This window comes from Sebastes umbrosus, chromosome 4 (genome assembly GCF_015220745.1).
Source record: "Sebastes umbrosus isolate fSebUmb1 chromosome 4, fSebUmb1.pri, whole genome shotgun sequence".
Classification (NCBI taxonomy): domain Eukaryota; kingdom Metazoa; phylum Chordata; class Actinopteri; order Perciformes; family Sebastidae; genus Sebastes; species Sebastes umbrosus.
Genome location: NC_051272.1, coordinates 12,534,453 through 12,555,301, shown reverse-complemented (window position 1 = coordinate 12,555,301; position 20,849 = coordinate 12,534,453). Strand labels below are relative to the sequence as shown.

General features: G+C 42.3%; 2 protein-coding genes across 2 annotated transcripts; both read left to right on the top strand.

Annotated features, from left to right (window-relative positions):
• Nucleotides 1-1,019: 1,019 nt before the first annotated feature.
• On the top strand, nt 1,020-7,730 carry tph2 (tryptophan hydroxylase 2 (tryptophan 5-monooxygenase)). The gene is made up of 11 exons (XM_037767191.1): nt 1,020-1,282; nt 2,381-2,515; nt 2,607-2,790; nt 3,460-3,560; nt 3,732-3,799; nt 3,965-4,161; nt 4,350-4,485; nt 5,446-5,572; nt 6,220-6,315; nt 6,697-6,830; nt 7,147-7,730. Exons 1-11 carry the CDS (start codon nt 1,124-1,126, stop codon nt 7,319-7,321), a joined length of 1,512 nt encoding a protein of 503 aa, XP_037623119.1. The 5' UTR covers nt 1,020-1,123; the 3' UTR covers nt 7,322-7,730.
• Nucleotides 7,731-12,547: 4,817 nt separating this feature from the next.
• On the top strand, nt 12,548-13,525 carry LOC119486654 (P2Y purinoceptor 8-like). Its single transcript, XM_037766946.1, has one exon. It carries the CDS (start codon nt 12,548-12,550, stop codon nt 13,523-13,525), a length of 978 nt encoding a protein of 325 aa, XP_037622874.1.
• Nucleotides 13,526-20,849: the final 7,324 nt, after the last annotated feature.

Genomic DNA, 20,849 nt, shown 5'->3' with positions numbered 1-20,849 from the left:
TTTGGCAGGAAATTGTGTGAGCAGGCGGCCGATAGCGGCGACTTATCGAGCCTCCATCTCTCTGGCTTTTATTGAGGTGGAGGTTGCTTTGTGTGGACTGACTGTCAGTCAGTTCCACCTGCTCACAGCCAGCTCAGACCTGTTTACCTGCTGCAAACACTCTGGCCTATAGCGTCCGGACCAGTCGTTTATAAAACTGGTTTTAGCTGTAAACAAAAGTCAGACCTGATATATAACATGTTAAACAGCTTTAGAGGAGCTTTACCTTTCAAGTCTTTGTGCTAAGCTAAGCTAGCCAGCTGCTGGCTGTAGCTTCATATTTAGCGTAGAGACATGAGAGAGAGTGGTATCACTCTAAACCATAGGCTTTAAATAAAGATGGACGACATGACATGGCATCCCCAATAGTGAAGCCAAAACATCTGGTTCGCCCCCTGGTGGCTGGCCACAGTACACGTCCTAAGCCCCCCCCTCCATGTTCAAGTCAAAGTACACATCAAATAAGATGCTTTCTGTCATTTTAGGTTCTGATCACACTGATGTTTGTTCACATGTTTCCACTTATGTATTTATTTCCAGAAAAAAAGGTGTAAAATGTAAAGTTATTTAGGGGAGGAGCACCAACAGCAGCCAACAGGCGTGGCCTCCCTGGGTCAGTATATACAAGGCCTATAGAAAGGAAGCTGGGTCACGCGTCATGAACGCGTCATATCTTTGGGCGTATAACACATGCGCAGTAAAATCTGGTCAGCACTCGCCAAAATTGAGCCAATCGCAATGCACGACCGCAGCTTCAGTTACACTGCGCATGTGTCATACCCCATACCCCAAGAGCCATGACCGCCTGTGACCCAGCCTCCTTTCCATAGGACTTGAGTTTGTAGAGGAGGCGTGGCCTCCCTGGGTCAGTATATACAGGAGGCGTGGCCTCCCTGGGTCAGTATATAGAGGAGGTGTGGCCTCCTCCCCTTCCCTGGCTCAGTATATAGAGGAGGTGCTGGTCTCCTCCCCCTCCCTGGCTCAGTATATAGAGGAGGTGCTGCTGTGGGACCGTGTCAGTGTGCGGAGGAACAGCAGAGACGTCAGGCTGGAGCCCTGGTACTCCTACACCCACTGGTTCCCCATGGCTTCGTCCCATGTGATGAAGCCCGGCCCGGAGCCAGTTCCCCGCATGCAGCCGGCCATGATGATGTTCTCCAGTAAGTACTGGTCCAGGAGGGGTCTGTCTCTGGACTCAGCCATGTTCCACCAGCAGCAGCAGCGCCACACCGGGGGGCAGATGGTGAGGACAAGTACTGCTCTTCATCCTCCTCCTCCTCCTCATCTTCCTCCTGATTTTCATCCTCCTCATCTTCCTCTTCATCTTCATCTTCCTCCTCCTCTTCTTCATCCTCCTCCTCATCTTCATCCTCATTTTCATCCTCCTCATCTTCCTCTTCATCTTCATCCTCCTCCTCCTCCTCCTCCTCCTCCTCTTCATCCTCCTCCTCATCATCTTCCTCCTCATCTTCATCTTCCTCATCTTCATCCTCCTCCTCCTCATCTTCCTCCTCATTTTCATCCTCCTCATCATCCTCCTCATCTTCCTCCTCCTCTTCATCCTCCTCCTCCTCATCTTCCTCATCTTCATCCTCCTCCTCCGCATCTTCCTCCACATCTTCACCCTCCTCATCTTCATCCTCTTCCTCCTCCTCTTCATCTTCATCCTCCTCTGCAGGTTTTCTTGAAGTTGAAGTTTTAACAAGTTTGAGTTTCTCAAATTTTTTCTTTCTTTCTGGAAAGTACTTTTACTTCAGTACAGTTTTGATGTACTTCTACTTCTACTCTACTTCTATTAAACTAGCAGCAGTATATAATAATAAAGGATGATGTATTATTATAGATTAAACTACCAGCGGTATATAATAATAAATTATGTATTATAATAGATTAAACTACCAGCAGTATATAATAATAAATTATGTATTATTATAGATTAAACTACCATTAGTATAATAATAATAAATTATGATGTATTATAATAGATTATATATAAAGTCATTAAAAGTAGCTCCACCTTTACCAGCTGCAACATTAAAGTGATGAACACATTAATGCATCAATCATTAGAACATTATAATATAATATATATTATTCTGCAGAATGAGTACTTTTACTTTTGGTACTTTAAGTATATTTGGATGCTGATACTTTTGGAACTTGTAACTATTAGAAAAATTATTTCCACACTGTTGAGTTGGTACTAGTTTGGTCAGTTGTTGTTGTTGTGGTGGTTGTTGTGGTTGTTGTTGTTGTTGTGGTTGTTGTTGTTGTGGTTGTGGATGTTGTTGCTGTTGTGGATGTTGTTGTTGATGTTGCTGATGTTGCTGTTATGGTCCAGTCGAGGCGCCCGTCCTTCTGTCCCATCAACGAGGTGCCGGATACAGAGAGCGCTGAGGATTGTGAGAAGACAGCGGTGGTGTTTTCTCTGAAGAACGAGGTGGGATGTCTGGTCAAAGCCCTAAGACTCTTCCAGGTGAGACTCTGTTTCCTGTTTCCACTCATTATTGATTGTCGATTATAGAGACGTCATATCTTTACTTTACCCCCCCCCCCCCTCATCGCAGGAGAAGCGAGTGAACCTGAGCCACATCGAGTCTCGGATGTCGAAGCGAGTCCTGAACGAGGTGGAGATCTTTGCCGACTGCAGCTGCAGTAAGAAAGAGTTCAACGAGCTGCTGGAGCACCTCAAAGATCACGTTAACGTCATCTCCTTCAACACACCTGCACACGTGTGGTCTGCTGAGGCAGGTAAGAACACCTGAGCTGTTACAGTACACTTCTACCTGTGTAGTCTACCTACCTTTGTGTACCATGTAACAGATGGGGGCTGGTCAGATCCTGGTCCCTCCAGTCCTGGTCCAGTTTGTAATGGTCCCAGTCAGGATGTTGTAAAAGGGAAGGGCGAGGAGGGAATTTAGCTTTCTCAAGTTTCCTTCAGAAATACGCCGTTTCTGAGCTTTGTTCAGCAGGCTGGAGATGTGAGATGACCAGGTATTATCATCACTTTATTCAAAGCTTCAACCTTCTAAAGGTCAAAGGTCAAAGGTCAACTTTATTATCCCGCAAGGGGAAATTTATATGGTCATACACGTCTCATAAAAAAACATATAAACCTCACACACTCCCAGGATCCTGCACACAGCGCACTCCCCCAAATAATGGTATGAGAAAATCTTCCCTACTGACATGAGTGCAGAGATTCTCTGAATATACTGATGAGCTGATGAGAATAAAACGTGTTGAATGATTAGAGGCTTCTATTGTTTTTAGTGTATTTTATATATTATCTCTTATCATTGTGGACCAAAGTAAATGAGGAGAAAATGCCTTTTATAATAATCAGAAAGTGTATTTATATGGAACTGATCAGTTTGTTGTTTCTGACATGAAGTGCAGTAATATTTCTGTATGAATCAGAGGGAAACGACGTTCCCTGGTTCCCCATGAAGATCTCTGAGTTGGATCAGTGTTCTCACAGAGTGCTGATGTACGGAACCGAGCTGGACGCCGACCACCCTGTGAGTTACACTTCCCTTCTCTATAAGTTCACATACAACATCTACATAACAGATAACAGATAGAATATAAGTAAGGGATAATGTATTTGGATCGGACAAAAAAAGTTTATATATTTGAATGTTTTATTTCTCCAGCTGACCTCTGACCTCTGACCTCTTCCTTCCTGTCAGGGCTTTAAGGATGATGTTTACCGTCAGAGGAGGAAATACTTTGTGGAAGTGGCCATGAATTATAAATTGTAAGTATCATCAGTTTTCTGAAGAGACTATGTCTGATGAGACTGTGGTTGCAGTCTGTGATGAGACTGTAGTTGTAGTCTGTGATGAGACTGTAGTTGTAGTCTGTGATGAGACTGTAGTTGTAGTCCATGTAGTGTTCAGTTATGGATGCGTCTCCTCCCCAGCGGCCAGCCCATCCCTCATGTCCAGTACACCCCGGAGGAGGTCAGGACGTGGGGGGTGGTCTTTAGAGAGCTGACCAAGCTGTACCCGACTCACGCCTGCAGAGAATACCTGAAGAACCTGCCGCTGCTCAGCAAACACTGTGGTTACCGCAACGACAACATCCCCCAGCTGGAGGACGTGTCCCAGTTTCTCAGAGGTCTGTTTCTACGACCGTTGACATGTTTTATTCCATAAGAGTTTCATCTGAACAGGAATCTGAAGACGACACAATGCAGTTTTATGTGTGCAGGAAAGCCACTGCTCTCAGAAAGATCATTAGAGAAGTGAAGAATACATGATCAATAATCAATAGTAATACGTGATGCATGTCCTTGTGTGTTTCAGAGCGGTCTGGTTTCACAGTGCGACCAGTAGCAGGTTATCTGTCTCCCAGAGACTTCCTGGCTGGTTTGGCCTACAGAGTGTTTAACTGCACTCAGTATGTTCGTCACAGCACCGACCCGCTATACACACCTGAGCCGTGAGTACACCTACACACACACACACAGACACACTTCTTCTTTTTCCTCTTCCTCTTCCTCTTCCTCTTCCTCTTCCTCTTCTTCTTCTTCTTCTTCTTCTTCTTCTTCTTCTTCTTCTTCTTCTTGTTATATTGGCAGGTGCTGTTTGATTGAAAACATCACATTTCTAACAACATTAGAAAACATGTAAATCAGTGATGAGGGTGGTGTTGTTGGAGCTGTATTTCTGGATCTAGGGAAAGCCTGTTAACCTTAACGTCCTCATAGCTCAGCTCTCCAGGTTTAAAACATATGAATTATACCTGGCAGACAGGACAGTGTGTGAAGGTATACCATCAACACTTTTATCAAGTCTTATCTACATTCGACGCGGTCGACCACAACATATTACATATTACTGGTTTGAATCCTACTTAAAGGACAGGGACTTCTTTGTGTCTACAGGTCATTACACATATGACATACGGAGTTCCCCTCGGCTCCATTCTGGGTCCTTTTCTCTTTAACATCTTCATGCTTCCACTGGCTCAGATTATGGAAAACAACAAAATAAGTTACCATAATTATGCAGATGACACACACATGTACATAACCATATCACCAGGGGACGATGGTCCAATACAAGCACTGAGAAAGGGCATTGAACAAATCAACGATTAGATGTGCCAGAATTTTCTTCAACTGAACAAAGACAAAACTGAGGTAGTTGAGATGGAGCCGAGGAGGAGCGATTAAAAGTCAGCGCTCAGCTTCAGTCAGCAATGTTAAAAAGCTCAGACCGAGCCAGAAATCCTGAGAGTCATGTACTCAGACCTGAATGTCAACAGCCAAAGTCAGCCTACTACCACCTTAATACATATTATCACAATAAGAGCTTCTTCTCTTTGTCTTAGACTCCTTCATGGATCACATGTTCCTGTATTTTACTGATCTTGTCTCTGCTCATGTTGTGGTTACAGGGATACGTGTCATGAGCTGCTGGGTCATGTTCCTCTGCTGGCAGATCCAAAGTTTGCTCAGTTCTCTCAGGAGATCGGCCTGGCTTCTCTGGGAGCGTCTGATGAGGACGTTCAGAAACTGGCCACAGTGAGTCACAGCTTACTTCCTGTTGATGTGACTCTCCGCTCCACTAGTGTCGTCTAGAGGACACACTGGTCACTACTCCCCATTATACAAGGGACTCCTTTTATTATTCACAGCCAAGGGTGTAAAAGACACAACATACATGACACATCCATGACACATACGTGACACGTACCTGACACATACATAACACGTACCTGACACATACATAACACGTACCTGACACATACGTGACACATATGTGACACATACAAGGCACATACGTGACGCATACGTGACGCATACGTGATGCATACGTGACGCATACGTGACGCATACATGACAAACATGACGCATACATGACACATACATGACACATGCGTGACACAAACATGACAAAAACATGACACGTATGTGACACATACATGCCGCATACGTGACGCATAAATGACGCAAACATGAAACATACGTGAAACATACATGAAACATACATGACACATACGGGAAGGTATCATGTTATGACATCTGTTAAATTTAACATTAAAGAATTAAAGAATAAATGAAGTAATACTTTACTCTACTCTACTCTACTCTACTCTACTCTACTCTACTCTACTCTACTCTACTCTGCTCTACTCTACTCTATATTCTACTCACTGTGTTGTGAACAGTGTTATTTCTTCACCATCGAGTTCGGACTCTGTAAACAGGATGGTCAGCTGAGAGCTTACGGAGCCGGTTTACTGTCGTCTATAGGAGAGCTGAGGGTAACACACACACACACACACACACACACACATTTTATTGATTTATCTGTTATTTTCTTATAAATTCATAATATTATATATCATTATTTCCCCGAATCCAAAGTTTTGTCTATGTCTATTTAAATGCAACAAATCTTCACAGTTGTGAATCTGAAACATTTATGATTGAAAAATGTCTGAAACAATAATAAAAATCTGAAACTTTATTAATACAGCACAACATTATTAAATGGTTTACATGGAAACGTATGATTAAAACATCATAATAAAATAAAACCCAGCAAATAAAATAACAGAGAAAGAAATTATATAAAATACACAAAATGTAATAAAATAAAATGAAGCCACCCAACGAAGATGTTGGTGCTGTTTGGTTCCCAGCATGCCCTGTCAGATCAGGCCTGTGTGAGGATGTTCGACCCGAGGACCACCTGCAACCAGGAGTGTCTCATCACCACCTTCCAGGACGTCTACTTTGTGTCCGAGAGCTTCGAGGAGGCCAAAGAGAAGATGAGGTGAACAACCGACACGCAAACACTCACTCTGATCTCTGCGGCGTAGGGGTACTTACAGAAAAGAGGTCTATAGACTAGAAGTAACACATCTCCAATATCTCTGTCTAACACAGTTTTATAATACATTTAGTCCACAGAGCACTTTTTGACTTGTGTTACTCTGAAACTGAAATGTTTCCCTCTCTGACACAAGAAAACCAACATGTTGATGTTTTTGTATCTGTGACCTTCAAAGGACCAGAAAACCAACCAACCCCGGTCTCCCCTATCACATGATGTGTCACGTGACCTGTTGATGGTGTCTCCTCTCTTACAGGGAGTTTGCTAAGACGATAAAGAGGCCGTTCTCGGTGTACTACAACCCGTACACTCAGAGCGTCGACCTGCTCAAAGACACCCGCGGCATCGAGAACGTGGTGCAGGACCTGCGCAGCGACCTCACCACCGTGTGTGACGCTCTGGGGAAGATGAACACCTACATGGGCATCTGACACGCCACACCCGAGTCACCTCTGAGCTCTGATTGGTTTAAAACAACACACCTTAGTTACCAACTGAGCTCTGATTGGTTTAAAACAACACACCTGTGTTCATGTCTTTGAGCTCTGATTGGTTTAAAACAACACACCTGAGTCACCTCTGAGCTCTGATTGGTTTAAAACAACACACCTGTGTTCATGTCTCTGAGCTCTGATTGGTTTAAAACAACACACCTGTGTTCATGTCTTTGAGCTCTGATTGGTTTAAAACAACACACCTGTGTTAATGTCTCTGAGCTCTGATTTGTTTAAAACAACACTGCTGTGTTCATGTCTCTGAGCTCTGATTGGTTTAAAACAACACACCTGTGTTCATGTCTTTGAGCTCTGATTGGTTTAAAACAACACACCTGAGTCACCTCTGAGCTCTGATTGGTTTAAAACAACACACCTGTGTTCATGTCTCTGAGCTCTGATTGGTTTAAAACAACACACCTGTGTTCATGTCTTTGAGCTCTGATTGGTTTAAAACAACACACCTGTGTTCATGTCTCTGAGCTCTGATTTGTTTAAAACAACACTGCTGTGTTCATGTCTCTGAGCTCTGATTGGTTTAAAACAACACACCTGTGTTCATGTCTCTGAGCTCTGATTGGTTTAAAACAACACACCTGTGTTCATGTATTTGAGCTCTGATTGGTTTAAAACAACACACCTGTGTTCATGTCTCTGAGCTCTGATTGGTTTAAAACAACACACCTGTGTTCATGTCTTTGAGCTCTGATTGGTTTAAAACAACACACCTGTGTTCATGTGTCTGAGCTACCTGTAACACTAAACGTGTAAATAAGATTTAATACATAGAACATGAAGGTATCGCTGTCTAATGAAGGTGTCACCTGTTATAAAGGGGTTATAAGCTGTTAGTAAAAGCTTTATTAATGCTTCATAACATCGTTAACTGATGCTTTAGAGATCAGTTTATGAGCAGTTACTTTTGGGTTGCCAGGTTGTGAAAAGCTGCTGTTGTAAATCCTTTTTTTTTTTAGGTAATAATGGAGTTATAAATGTTTATAATAAATGTTTAACTTTATAAAGGTTGATTTATCAGAGTGATTTTAAAGTGTAACTAAACCCCAGAGTTTTGGCTGAAGTTTCTTCCTCCCTGATAATTCAGAAAATCCTCTAGAAAGTCTCAATATGTGAGGTGGGAGGAGCTAAGACACGCCAAGGTCGTGTCTATCGTCATCAGCTCATTTTAGTAACCAGTGTAGCATAGACATATATACATAGACATATATACATAGATGCTGCATTGACTCCTGGATCGTACGTCAACGTGGGCGCCATATTGGACCTGGCCAGACTGGCCTGTAACCCTATAGAAGTGAACGGGGGAGCTGCCGTTTTTCTGGATAAAAAGCACTATAACGTCTACATTTCTCCACCAATTTCAACGAGTCGTTATTATATTAAAGGGTTTATGATCTAGAAAGAGTAACGTTATGATTTTTTATCTTTTCCCAAAGATTTTGTTGAAAACCTATACGTTAAATACGTTAAATACGTTAACATCACCGCTTCCGGTTCATGGATCAGTGGTCTGTCCTTTAATATGGTGGGATTCAATCAATTATTAGGTCATTATTAAAAACTAGTACTATCATATCACATTTTCCTTTAAGCATATTTCACATTATCAACTGTTCAAGTTAACGTTACATCTTTACAAATCTTGCTTCTGTAACATCAGATAAGAGCAAGCTAACGTTTGTTATTGTTAGCTAATCGATATAAACTAATGTTAGCTTATTGATGTTCATTTATAACATGATATCGTGTTTAAAACATGAAATGTACGATACGTATTAAAAACAATATGTGTCTAATATTGCAAACAATAAAACTGATGGCATGTCTTGGTTAACAATAACACTATTAGATTATTTTGTTTTTGAATAATTGCTGTATTATCACCATTATTTCAATAAATTCAGATCATAACTAATATTATTATACTAATATTTATTGTTACCATTATTTATTTATGTACTACTATTTGCCTGTTATTCTGATTGCTCTTATTAGAAAGTACATAATAGTAATATCAGCATCAGTGTTAGCGGTAGCGGTAGCCTATAGACTGAAAGCATGATCACTGAAACGGAGGAAGACATTATATTATATTGTATTATATAATATTATATAATATAATATTATATTATATTATACAGGGCCCTCCTTACAAGTATTAGCCTTAAACAAGGAAAATAAGCCAAAGCCATACTTGACAAACGTGAGTTTTAAAGATTCCTTATGATAAATGAACTTTATTTTCTATCAGGTCAGTAATTCAGTTCATCTCTGCCTACGGTACACACTCGTCTCCTGAGCGTCTAGCAGCGATTATAGCTCAACTATCCAGATTCAAAGTAACTGGAGACTAAACTTTATTTTTCTACTCCACGTACATCATAAACCCTTTAATATAATATCGACTCGTTGAAATCGGTTGAGAAACGTAGACGTTATAGTGCTTTTTATCCAGAAAAACAGCAGCTCCCCCGTTCACTTGTATAGGGTTACAGGCCAGGCTTGCCAGGTCCAATATGGCGCCCACGTTGACCTATCCCTGCAACGGGCTGCAGCGTCCAATGCAGCATCTATGTGTGTCTATATGAGCATCATAATCACAGCACAAGCCTTTCCTCTCTATTCTGTGGACTGTAAATGAAGCCATCAGCACATTACAGAATCTGGTGAATCAGTGTTAATGATTATCTGGTGAACAGGCATTTAGCAGGTGAATAGCTAGCTAGCTAATTCCAACATGCTTTCATGCTACAGTTACAGAACATAAAAAGCACCACATCAACTGCTGGGCTTACTTTAACATTTAGCCGGACTTTACCATTTTGAAATTACCGTTCATGATAGCTGTTACCCTTTCAATTAGTTCATGCTAATCACTAACGTGAATCCCTAGCATTTTGACTATTGTTATGATTATGGTTAGGTAAGAGTGCTGTAAATAGTCTGTTATGGTGACAAAACACAGTAGCCTATAAACTCTTACAAACATTTGTGAATTTGAGTTTACATGCAAGGCTGGGATATGCTAGCCATAGGGAATGGAAATTGCGGAGAATCGCTGCCATTTTTGGAGGGTAGTGTTACGGAGCTACGGTAGACTGTCATTATCTGTCACCGGTCTATTAAATAAAGAAGACAAATGTCCATATAAAGAGAAGCTGATGGAGACAAAGGGGCCATATATTACAAAACTGAAGTTAGTTAATGATATCGTTCCTAGTTCAGTTTTTGACAGCTCGCCGCCCGTTACAGTAGCTGATGTGTTTTGGCGTTAGTGAAGTTGAGATTAGTTAACATCTGTCAGCAGTTCAAAATATGTAAATCTTTGGAGCCTACCTTTGTGTCTGACTGTATTCTACATATGCTATAATTCAGCTTTTGAATCTTATTCACTGTGCAGTGTTTTGTGTTCTTTTTTGACACTTACAGGAAACAGCCAGCAGATGGCGCTCTTATTAGCCTCCAAAAATGGCCGACTTGTCACATTCCTATTCCCTAGCATTAGTGGTATGTGTATGCTAGTGATTAGGATAAGAGATTCACAGGCTAACTGAAAGGGTAACATCTACTCTTCACTACTCTCTCCATAGTCTGCAGGGTCAGGAGACGTTGGCGATGTTGGTTTGGTTTTTCACTTTGCACTAAAGGGTCAACATTTGGAGGTGAATCCAGCAGTAACACGACTAAATACCCATATACGTTGGTTTACAGCTGAAACGGTGGTTTGGGGTTTAGTTACTCTTTAAGACTCAGGAAAGAGACACTTGAGCAGATCTTCGTCATGTTGCTTCAGTTTTGTGTCGTTTTTTTAAAAAGAATAATTTGAAAGTCAGTTTCTTTGTAACTGGAATAAAATAACATAAATGTGTATTTAACCCTGAAACTGATGATTGGTGGTTTGTGCTTCTCCACATTTCACCAGCAAATTTAAGATGGAGGCTGTTCACCCTCTCCAGTGTACCAGCACGCTCTCATTCCCAGGGCGTCAGATACGGACACTTCGTCACGCCCCTCAGCGTCTGATACCGACGCTTCGTCACGATCCTAGGTGTCTGATACCGACGCTTCGTCATGCCCCTCGGCGACTGATATCAACACTTAGCCACGCTCCTTGCTCTGATGGTACGTGTCCACAGGATCCGTCCTTTCCAGGCTTCACATTCACTGTCTATGTAAACAGTCGTGCGATGCATTATGGTAGCTTGGTGGCACGATTTGAGAGACAGAGCGTCACGATGGCCATTCCTCATTTGCATAAAGTTGAGGTCTAGTCTACGTTATGCAAATCACGGGCGTCCGACATGACTCACCGCCTCTCGAAACTCCCAAGTATCTTTAAAATAAATGTTTATCGATCCAAAATAAAGACAGATTCAGCAACTGCATGGATTATTTCTCGCCTCAAATGTTTTCAGAAACACATTTTGTGGAACTATTTTCGGGAAATAAGAGAAGAAAGTTTCCAAATGAGCTTCCATATTGTTTCCGTTTTTTTGAAAGCGTTCATCCAATCAGGTGCCGAGTGTGTTGTGTCTAGTGGAAACCCACCAAGCATCTGATGCTGGGAAGCGGCGCGTGTCCTTGCGATAAAAACGTACCATGATACCGTCGCTTCGTTACACCCCTCCGCTTCTGATATCGACGGTTCGTCAAGCCCTTCAACGTCTGATGATGGTTATGAAGGTCAGCTGGAGCTTCAGGTAAACAGGATGTAAATGGTGATGAAGGTCAGCTGGAGCGTGTCTTCACACATTTGCATGATGGAAACAAACACATGGACCACCATGTCTGTATGCAAACAACCTGAGGGAGTGTCTGCTGCCTCCTTATAAAGGAGAAAGAGGAGCAGAGACTCATCACTGAGCACACTTCATCATCTTCATCATCATCATCTTCCTCCTGAAGGTACGTTCATAATATAGTACTACCGTATAGTACTATATCACTACTATGTTACCATATAGTACTATATCACTACTATATTACCGTATAGTACTATTTCACTACTATATTACCGTATAGTACAGAACAAGATGAATCAGTTGAGTTTACTTTATGATAATGTGTTCATGTGTTCATAACAAATATGATTTATTACAGATTATTATTGATAACGATAAAACAGTTGGTCTTAAACAACTGGGGATGGGGAACAGCAGCGCATTGTCCGTCAGTGGAAGCAACATCAGTACCAACGGGTCTCTCAGCGGACACGATCCGTTCGAGTCCCCCTGGTCCTTCTGGTCCTTCCTCATGTCCATGGACAGTTACATGGAGATGATGAACAAGTGTCACGTGGAAACTGGTAAAGTGAGCTGGTTGGCGGTGAAGGTCTTCGTATTGGTGACGGCACTTCCAGCTAACGCAGGCTTGATGTGGCTGCTGCTGAAGAGGAGGAGCGCCATGACGCCATCTGAGGTGTTGGGACTCAACGTGTCCGTCATGGATGTCCTGTACTGCCTCTGTCTGCCTCTGGACATCTACTCCACCCTACACGAGACCTCTCAGGTGACCCGCTCCGTCCGCGAAGCCCTCTTCGCTCTCAACATCTTTGGCTGTCCGCTGCTGTTGACCTTCATGTGTTTGGAGCGCTACGTGGCGGCGGCCCGGCCCGTCGCCTACATCAGGCTGGGGAGGCGGGAGTACCGGGTGGCGCTGTGTGCCGGCGCCTGGCTCCTCACCCTGACCGTGGCCCTGCTGGGGTATTTCGTCCAGATGTTCACAATGGCTCTGTCTCTGTCCATCACCATCTCGCTGCTCTTCGTGGTCATGCTGCTGTGTCTGCTGGCCATCGTGTGGGTGTTGTGTCAGAGCGGGCCGGGCCACGCCTCAGGCTCCAGTGTGCCGCTGAAGAGGAGAGCTCTGAAGAACATCGTGGCGGTGATGGTACCGTCGGTGGTGGCGTACTCTCCTGTGGTGGCTCTGGTCCCCTACATGTCTGTGATCGTATCCAGGCCCTCCGAGACCATCAGCTCGGCTCAGTGCAGCGTCCTGCAGGTCCTGCTGCTCTTCCCAAACTTCGGCCTGTTCATCGGTCCCATGTTCTACCTGACCCGGTTCAGACAGGTGGCCTGCTGGACCAAAGACCAGCAGAACCCAAACTCCAGAACCCAGGCAGAGTAGAAGATCTCTGGACCTCAAAGACATGAAGGTTCCAGACAGAGATGTGTTTCAATACCAAGCTAAAGATTATTATTCTTATTATCATCTGTGTTTTTATTTAGTGGAAACATCAGAAATGGAATAAAATGTAGAGGTGTGTAATTACGTCATGTCGTTGTGTCTCCTTCTTCTTCTGCAAAAGTAATGGTGTGTTCACAACAGGAGTGAAGCAAACTTTTCACGTGAACTAATTACATAGAAAGTCAGTGCAAAGTGACAAGAATTTGCGCCTGACGACACGAATGGTGAGAATGACGTGATTTTTGCAAATTTCGCATTGCGTATTTAGTGATAAATTGGTGTGGCGCTGTTTGATGAAATCCTCTCAGTGTTGAGATTGTCCTCCTGTCCTCCTGTCGTCACTGACGTCCTGACATCAGAAATGGAGGAAATAAATCTTGTGTGTGTCTGTGGTCACCCAGAGCTACGGTAGTACATCATATCTGTACAGAGACCGGACCAAACTCTGTGTAGAAACCACAGACTGTCTATGGTAGAAACAATAACGTCGCTGCCGTATTTATGCCTAGATGACTTTATGTTGAGTGTTGATGGAGCAGCTGCATAGCCTGGCACTGATACATCCAAACTCCATTCAGAAAACAAGCATTTGAAGAGTTGTTTGCTTGTCGACTTGGTAACAGACCTGACAAAGCATGAATTCAGACTTTTTACTAATCAGCATCATTATGTAGTTATTTCAGCATCATTTTGATCTGTTTATTGATATTAAATCACTGCACAATCTGTTTATTTTTGGTTCATACCGCAGTAGTGACGTGTGGCTGCTAGATACAGTCAGTGTAATGGCACTGTATGTGATTGTGATGTTATAAACCCAGACACGACAGCGTTTGGTTTTCTGACATATCTGGGACTTCCACAACATGTACAAGGCAGCAACAGTGGTTATTTCTTCCATGGTTGATGGAGGAAATGGAGGAAAGAAAAGTTGTTGGTATCCATGGAGACAAGCTCCTCCTTCTCTCCGGCAAATGAACACAAATGATATCGGCGGTCCAACTCAGTATCCGACGTCAGGAGGAACAGAGAGCTGGCTGGTAGTTTTACGCTGTTGACGCTCAGTAACCACACATGCAAATCAACGTGCTGTCAAAATCAAAGTGAGCATCACCTTTCAGACCGCGCTGCAGTCGACAGCAACCACTCCTCTTATTTATTTATGAGTTTCTACATGAATAACACAGTCTCCATTTTAAGTCAGGTCAAATATTTCTTTGACCTCCACTCGTCCGTCCTCCCCGACTGTCTCCTGTAGCTGAGGTCGACTAAGCTCCACCCACAGACGCTGCTTCAGCTCCAGCACCTGAGACACGTAGTCCTTTAAAACGACAACACATCACTGTAAATAATGGTGTCGCATATTAACACTGTTACTGCTGCATAATAATAATCATAATAATCATAATAATAAGGATAATATTTGTAATAATAAAAACATTTGTAATAATGACATTAATAACAGGTGTTGGTGAGGGAGGAGACTGGTGCAGGTATAACAGGTATAAAAACAGTATAATAACAGTTATAATAACATGAGTAACATTAATAAGAGGTGTTGGGGTGAGTGAAAGGTCTTACAGCAGCTTTAGCTGTTGACAGACCGGCGAGGACAGACGGCGGTAGAACTGAATGGTAGATCTCTCGGTACCGCTCTACGCTCAGACCGTGGATCAGGACGGGCTGCTGCTCATCAGCTGATGTCCTCTCATCCAACAGCTGCGTCTTCTTCTTCTTCTTCTTCTCTTTAATCTGCTGCTGATCTTTAACGCTGCTGTCGCCACAATCTGAAATCACTTCCTGTTCAAAGGGACACACATGGGACAACGTGAAGCCAAGAGACACAGAACCTCCTGCTCCATTTACTCTGAAGTACTGAAGTACTATTTACTTTATACTTGTTACTCCACTACATTTATGTGACAGGCTGCATTATTGTGATGTTGCTGAAACAGGAAGCTGTTCCTGTTTAAATCTGCAGCTTGTGAAAATATCCCAAACATTATGGGAAAAATTTCTGAAAAATATTAGTAAAGTATGTGAAAAAATAGTCAAAAATATCTGAAAACTATTAGTAAAATGTGTGAAAACAAAACTAAATAACCTCTATTTGTAAAGAGGACTTTCTACAAGCTGAAAGTATCAAAGACCTTTCAGACATATGTGAAAAATTTCCAAAAATGATTAGTAAAATATGTGAAAACTAAACTAAATAACATCTCTTTCTAAGGAGGACGTTCTACAAACTAAAAGCACGAAAAAACATTCAGAAATCTGAAATCTGTGAAAACTTTTCAAAAAATGCCCGAAAATTATTAGGGAAAAATATCCAAAAAATGTAGGAAAATTATTGGTAAAATATGTGAAAAATAGTCAAAGATATCCAAAACATATAAGTAAAATGTGTGAAAGCTAAACTAAATAACCTCTATTAGTAAAGAGGACTCTCTACAAGCTGAAAGTATCAAAGACCTTTCAGACGTATGTGAAAAATATCCCAAAATTATTCGTAAAATATGTGAAAAATATTAATAAATATGTGAAAACTAAACTAAATAACATCTCTTTCTAAAGAAGACGTTCTACAAACTAAAAGCATGAAAAAACATTCAGAAATCTGTGAATACTATTCAAAAAATGCCCGAAAATTATTAGAGAAAAATATCCAAAAAAAGATGTAGGAAAATGATCAGTAAAATATGTGAAAAAATAGTAAATATTTTCCAAAACATATTAGTAAAATATGTGAAACCTAAACTAAATAACATGTATTAGTAAAGAGGACTCTCTACAACACCATTCAGATATATAGAGTCGTCCTCTGACAACTTCAGATTACTAACTTTAAACAGCAGAGTGCAGTTAGTTAATTGAACCGATGGTCCAAACACAGACACATACACACTAACACAGTGTGAGATAATACTTGTTATCACACACTGCGACACAACTTTACACATTCATTATTAGGAGATGAAATAATCATAACATTTACTTACCTTCTCCATGTTTTGATGCTTCTCAGTACAAATGTAATTGCTTGTTTTTCACAGATTTAATTTCGAAAGAACACAAATAAAAACATTCCATATTGTCAGCTCTATAAAACCTCCAGGATTTATTAAAGGTCCCAGACAGAGAAAAAGGGAGATTTTCATGTCTTTTATATTATAATTAAGTGAAAGTATCAAGACATCAATCACAGAGAAATACACACAGAACGTATTCACACACTGACCCTTTAAATCAGCCGTCAGCATTTATGTAACTTTGTGATGTCACAAATCTACAACATTTAGACCGTTGCACAGTTTTAAACGTAAACATGCTAAATATGATCCAGTTTATTTCCTGTTGCAGGGATACGGGGAATGACATCAGCTGACAGGAAGTAAACATGGACCCAAGCTGTTGCCTAGCAACGCATTAGCTAGCTAGCTTGTCAGTTTCCGGACAAGCTAGCGAGGACTAGAGGAAAAACAACGTACTGTACATTGCTAAGAAGTGAAAGTCAATAGTTGGTTCCATGTCTACATCAGCTCCCAGCAGCAGAGTTAAGCTTCCACCATTTTGGACTGAAAGCGCCTACCAGACGTCAGTAAAACGTCCGCCTATAAAGCGACGTACAAAAGTAAAACTAAATTATTTATATTATATTGTCATATTTAATGTCTCTACTGAAAGGTCCTGTGTTGAACAATAAAATATTATAAATATAATAAGCGTTTTCAGTCCAAAATGGCGGCAGCGGCTGTTGTCAAAATAATGTATAAAACTGTTGAAATGAGCTGAAACGGAGGAGGACGCAGAATGGGCTGACTGTAGAATAAAGGCCTCAGTGAGGACGCAGGCTTGAGACAAACAAAGAGCTGAGTGAACCCCCGATGGATTAATTGAGTCCATTGTTGTGATAGAGGGTCTGTGAACAGAGCTGTGTATCATGTCAGCAGTACTTCATTACACTCAGTGAAAGACGAGCATCCAATAATGTCTGCATTCTCCCCGCAGCCAACCACCACAGAAGAAGAAGAGCTGATCTTAGCCGCTGACTGGGATCAATAAGTGCCAGCGTGGAGGAGAACACTATCTGTTATCTGAGCCCTGAGGACAGCAGACGCCTTAATGAACCTGGCTCCTCACAGACCAGTACCACACTGCACCAGCAGGGGGAAGCCCAGGACAGACTGGGACCAGATCTGTCCCATACTGGACAGACACCAGCAAGGGGAGGCCCAGGACAGACTGGTACCAGATCTGTCCCATACTGGATAGACACCAGCGGGGGGAGGCCCAGGACAGACTGGGACCAGATCTGTCTCATACTGGATAGACACCAGCGGGGGGAGGCCCAGGACAGACTTGGACCAGATCTGTCCCATACTGGACAGAGACCAGCAAGGGGAGGCCCAGGACAGACTGGGACCAGATCTGTCTCATACTGGACAGACACCAGCGGGCGGAGGCCCAGGACAGACTGGGACCAGATCTGTCTCATACTGGACAAATACCAGCGGGCGGAGGCCCAGGACAGACTGGGACCAGATCTGTCTCATACTGGACAAATACCAGCGGGCGGAGGCCCAGGGCAGACTGGGACCAGATCTGATATATATATATCAGATCAGATCTATAAACATATATATATATATATATATATTCATATATATATATATATATATATGTATATATACACGTTCTACTGATATTCACTTCAGGTTTTACTTTGATGATTTTCTGGAAATTCAGTTAAAATTTGAAGTAAATTTCGATGAAACTTTATTGTTGTCATGTTGAAACAGGAAACTGTTAAATATCTCCTCAGTGGAACTAAGAGGTCCAAACCTAGAAACACAGATCCAACACAGGAGTACAGAGACAGAGCGTCCACATACTTTAGGCCATATATAAAGTAGTTTATGAGCAGTGTAGTAACTCGACACCTCCGTGTTTATAGTTCCTGAGCAGCCGTCTGCAGGTCTGAACAGATCCACTGAGCAGGACTTCATCTTGGAATTGGTCCTGAAGTCAACGCTGCATTAGTTCATTCAGCAGACTCTGGATCAGCCTCCATCTGTGAAGCCCAACCTCACTTTACAAACTTAAATCTGTTCAAACGTGCAGCACATTATTGCACATTGACTGTTTCCAGTCTTTACAAGATAAGATAAGATAAGATAAGATATTCCTTTATTAGTCCCGCAGTGGGGAAATTTGCAGTGTACAGCAGCAAAGGGGATAGAGCAAAAAAACAAGATACATCAGATAACACAGTACACAAAAGAGCTAAACAAAGTGTAACAAAATATGAACCATTTAAATAGAAGGAAGTATAAAAATAGGAGCAGTATATACAGTATTGACAATAAACAGACTATTAACAAAATTGCACAAGTGGAAAATGATATTGCACAGTGTGAATTACACCTGAGTAGTACTGATAGACAGTTGGTGTACAGTAAAGGGCAGTTATTGTCAGTATTTTGGTGTGTAAGTGGTCTACTGGGAGCAGTGCTGGTTGTGGAGTCTGACAGCTGCAGGAAGGAAGGACCTGCGATAGCACTCCTTCACACACTTTGGGTGGAGCAGCCTGTCGCTGAAGGAGCTCTCCAGTGCTGAGATGGTGTCCTGCATGGGGTGGGAGTCATCCTCCATCATGGATGACAGCTTAGCCATCATCCTCCTCTCTCCCACCACCTCCACTGTGTCGAGGGGGCATCCCGGGACAGAGCTGGCCTTCCTGATCACTCTGTCTAGTCTCTTCCTGTCCGCAGCCGAGATGCTGCTGCCCCAGCAGACAACTCCATAAAAAATGTCTGATGCCACCAAAGTGTCATAAAAGGTCTTCAGGAGTGTACCCTGCACTCCTGAAGACCTCAGTCTCCTGAGCAGGTAGAGTCTGCTCTGGCCTTTCCTGTAGAGTGCAGTTGAATTGACAAAGTATAAAAGTAACTTAAAATTGCACTTACTGGAACAAATGTGCTCAGTTTCTTTTTAGTTACTTTACATACTTTTACTTTTGATAGGCCTACATTAGCTGATACTGTATTATGATAGTCTACTGATAATACTGCTGTACTTTTTTATCATTACATTTACTGGTAATAATAGGACAGATAATAATGCACTATATTCACTTTTAACAGTCTCTTCTGCACTATATTCACTTTTTTAATAGTCGTGTATCACAGCTGTTACCCTGCACTATATTCAGTTTTAACAATTTTTCTTCATCTCCTTGTATTTTTATATCTGGTATATTTTGTACTTTGCACTACTGACTTTTTTGCTGCCTTTTTACTAACATGTTTTGCACTATGGAACTGTGATGCTGGAAACTTGAATTTCCCTCGGGATCAATAAAGTTACTATTTATCTATCTATCTATCTATCTATCTATCTATCTATCTGGTAATGAAGTATTATTTAGAAGTAGCCTATGTGTACTTCTTCCAGCAGTGTTAGTACTATAGAATATATATGTTAATGAATGAACCATATTGAAGTATTTCTTTCATGTTGTGGATATTATTCTCTCCACTGAACACATCTGACTCCTGCCCGCCAGCCTGCTCTCCTCCCCGGCTCTCTGGAGCTCTCCTCCCGGCTCTCTGGAGCTCTCCTCCCCGGCTCTCTGGAGCTCTCCTCCCCGGCTCTCTGGAGCTCTCCTCTCCGGCTCTCTGGAGCTCTCCTCTCCGGCTCTCTGGAGCTCTCCTCTCCGGCTCTCTGGAGCTCTCCTCTCGGCTCTCTGGAGCTCTCCTCTCCGGCTCTCTGGAGCTCTCCTCTCGGCTCTCTGGAGCTCTCCTCTCGGCTCTCTGGAGCTCTCCTCTCGGCTCTCTGGAGCTCTCCTCCCCGGCTCTCTGGAGCTCTCCTCTCGGCTCTCTGGAGCTCTCCTCTCGGCTGCCTGGAGAAGGAGGCGGTGTCGGCTGCACAGAGTTCCCCGGGGAACCCCCCCCCCCCATCTCCAGGTAAACACATACACACACACACACACCAGCACCGCTGCTGCTTCATGCGTAGGGTCAAGTCACCACAATAAGAGTTACTGTTTCCGGTGAGGCAAAAAATAAAAGTCCCCCTCTATAGTGAATGATTTTAGATGTAATTAATAATTAATACAGAAAATATTTAACAAACAACTTTTTTCCCTTTTTTCGAGGTTGTTTTCATATATGCAATTTTATAGTTCGTAATTACAATAGTTTATAAACCAATTTTTAAGTAGTTGAGCTTATAGACAAACTCATTAAGTACACAAGAGAAAACA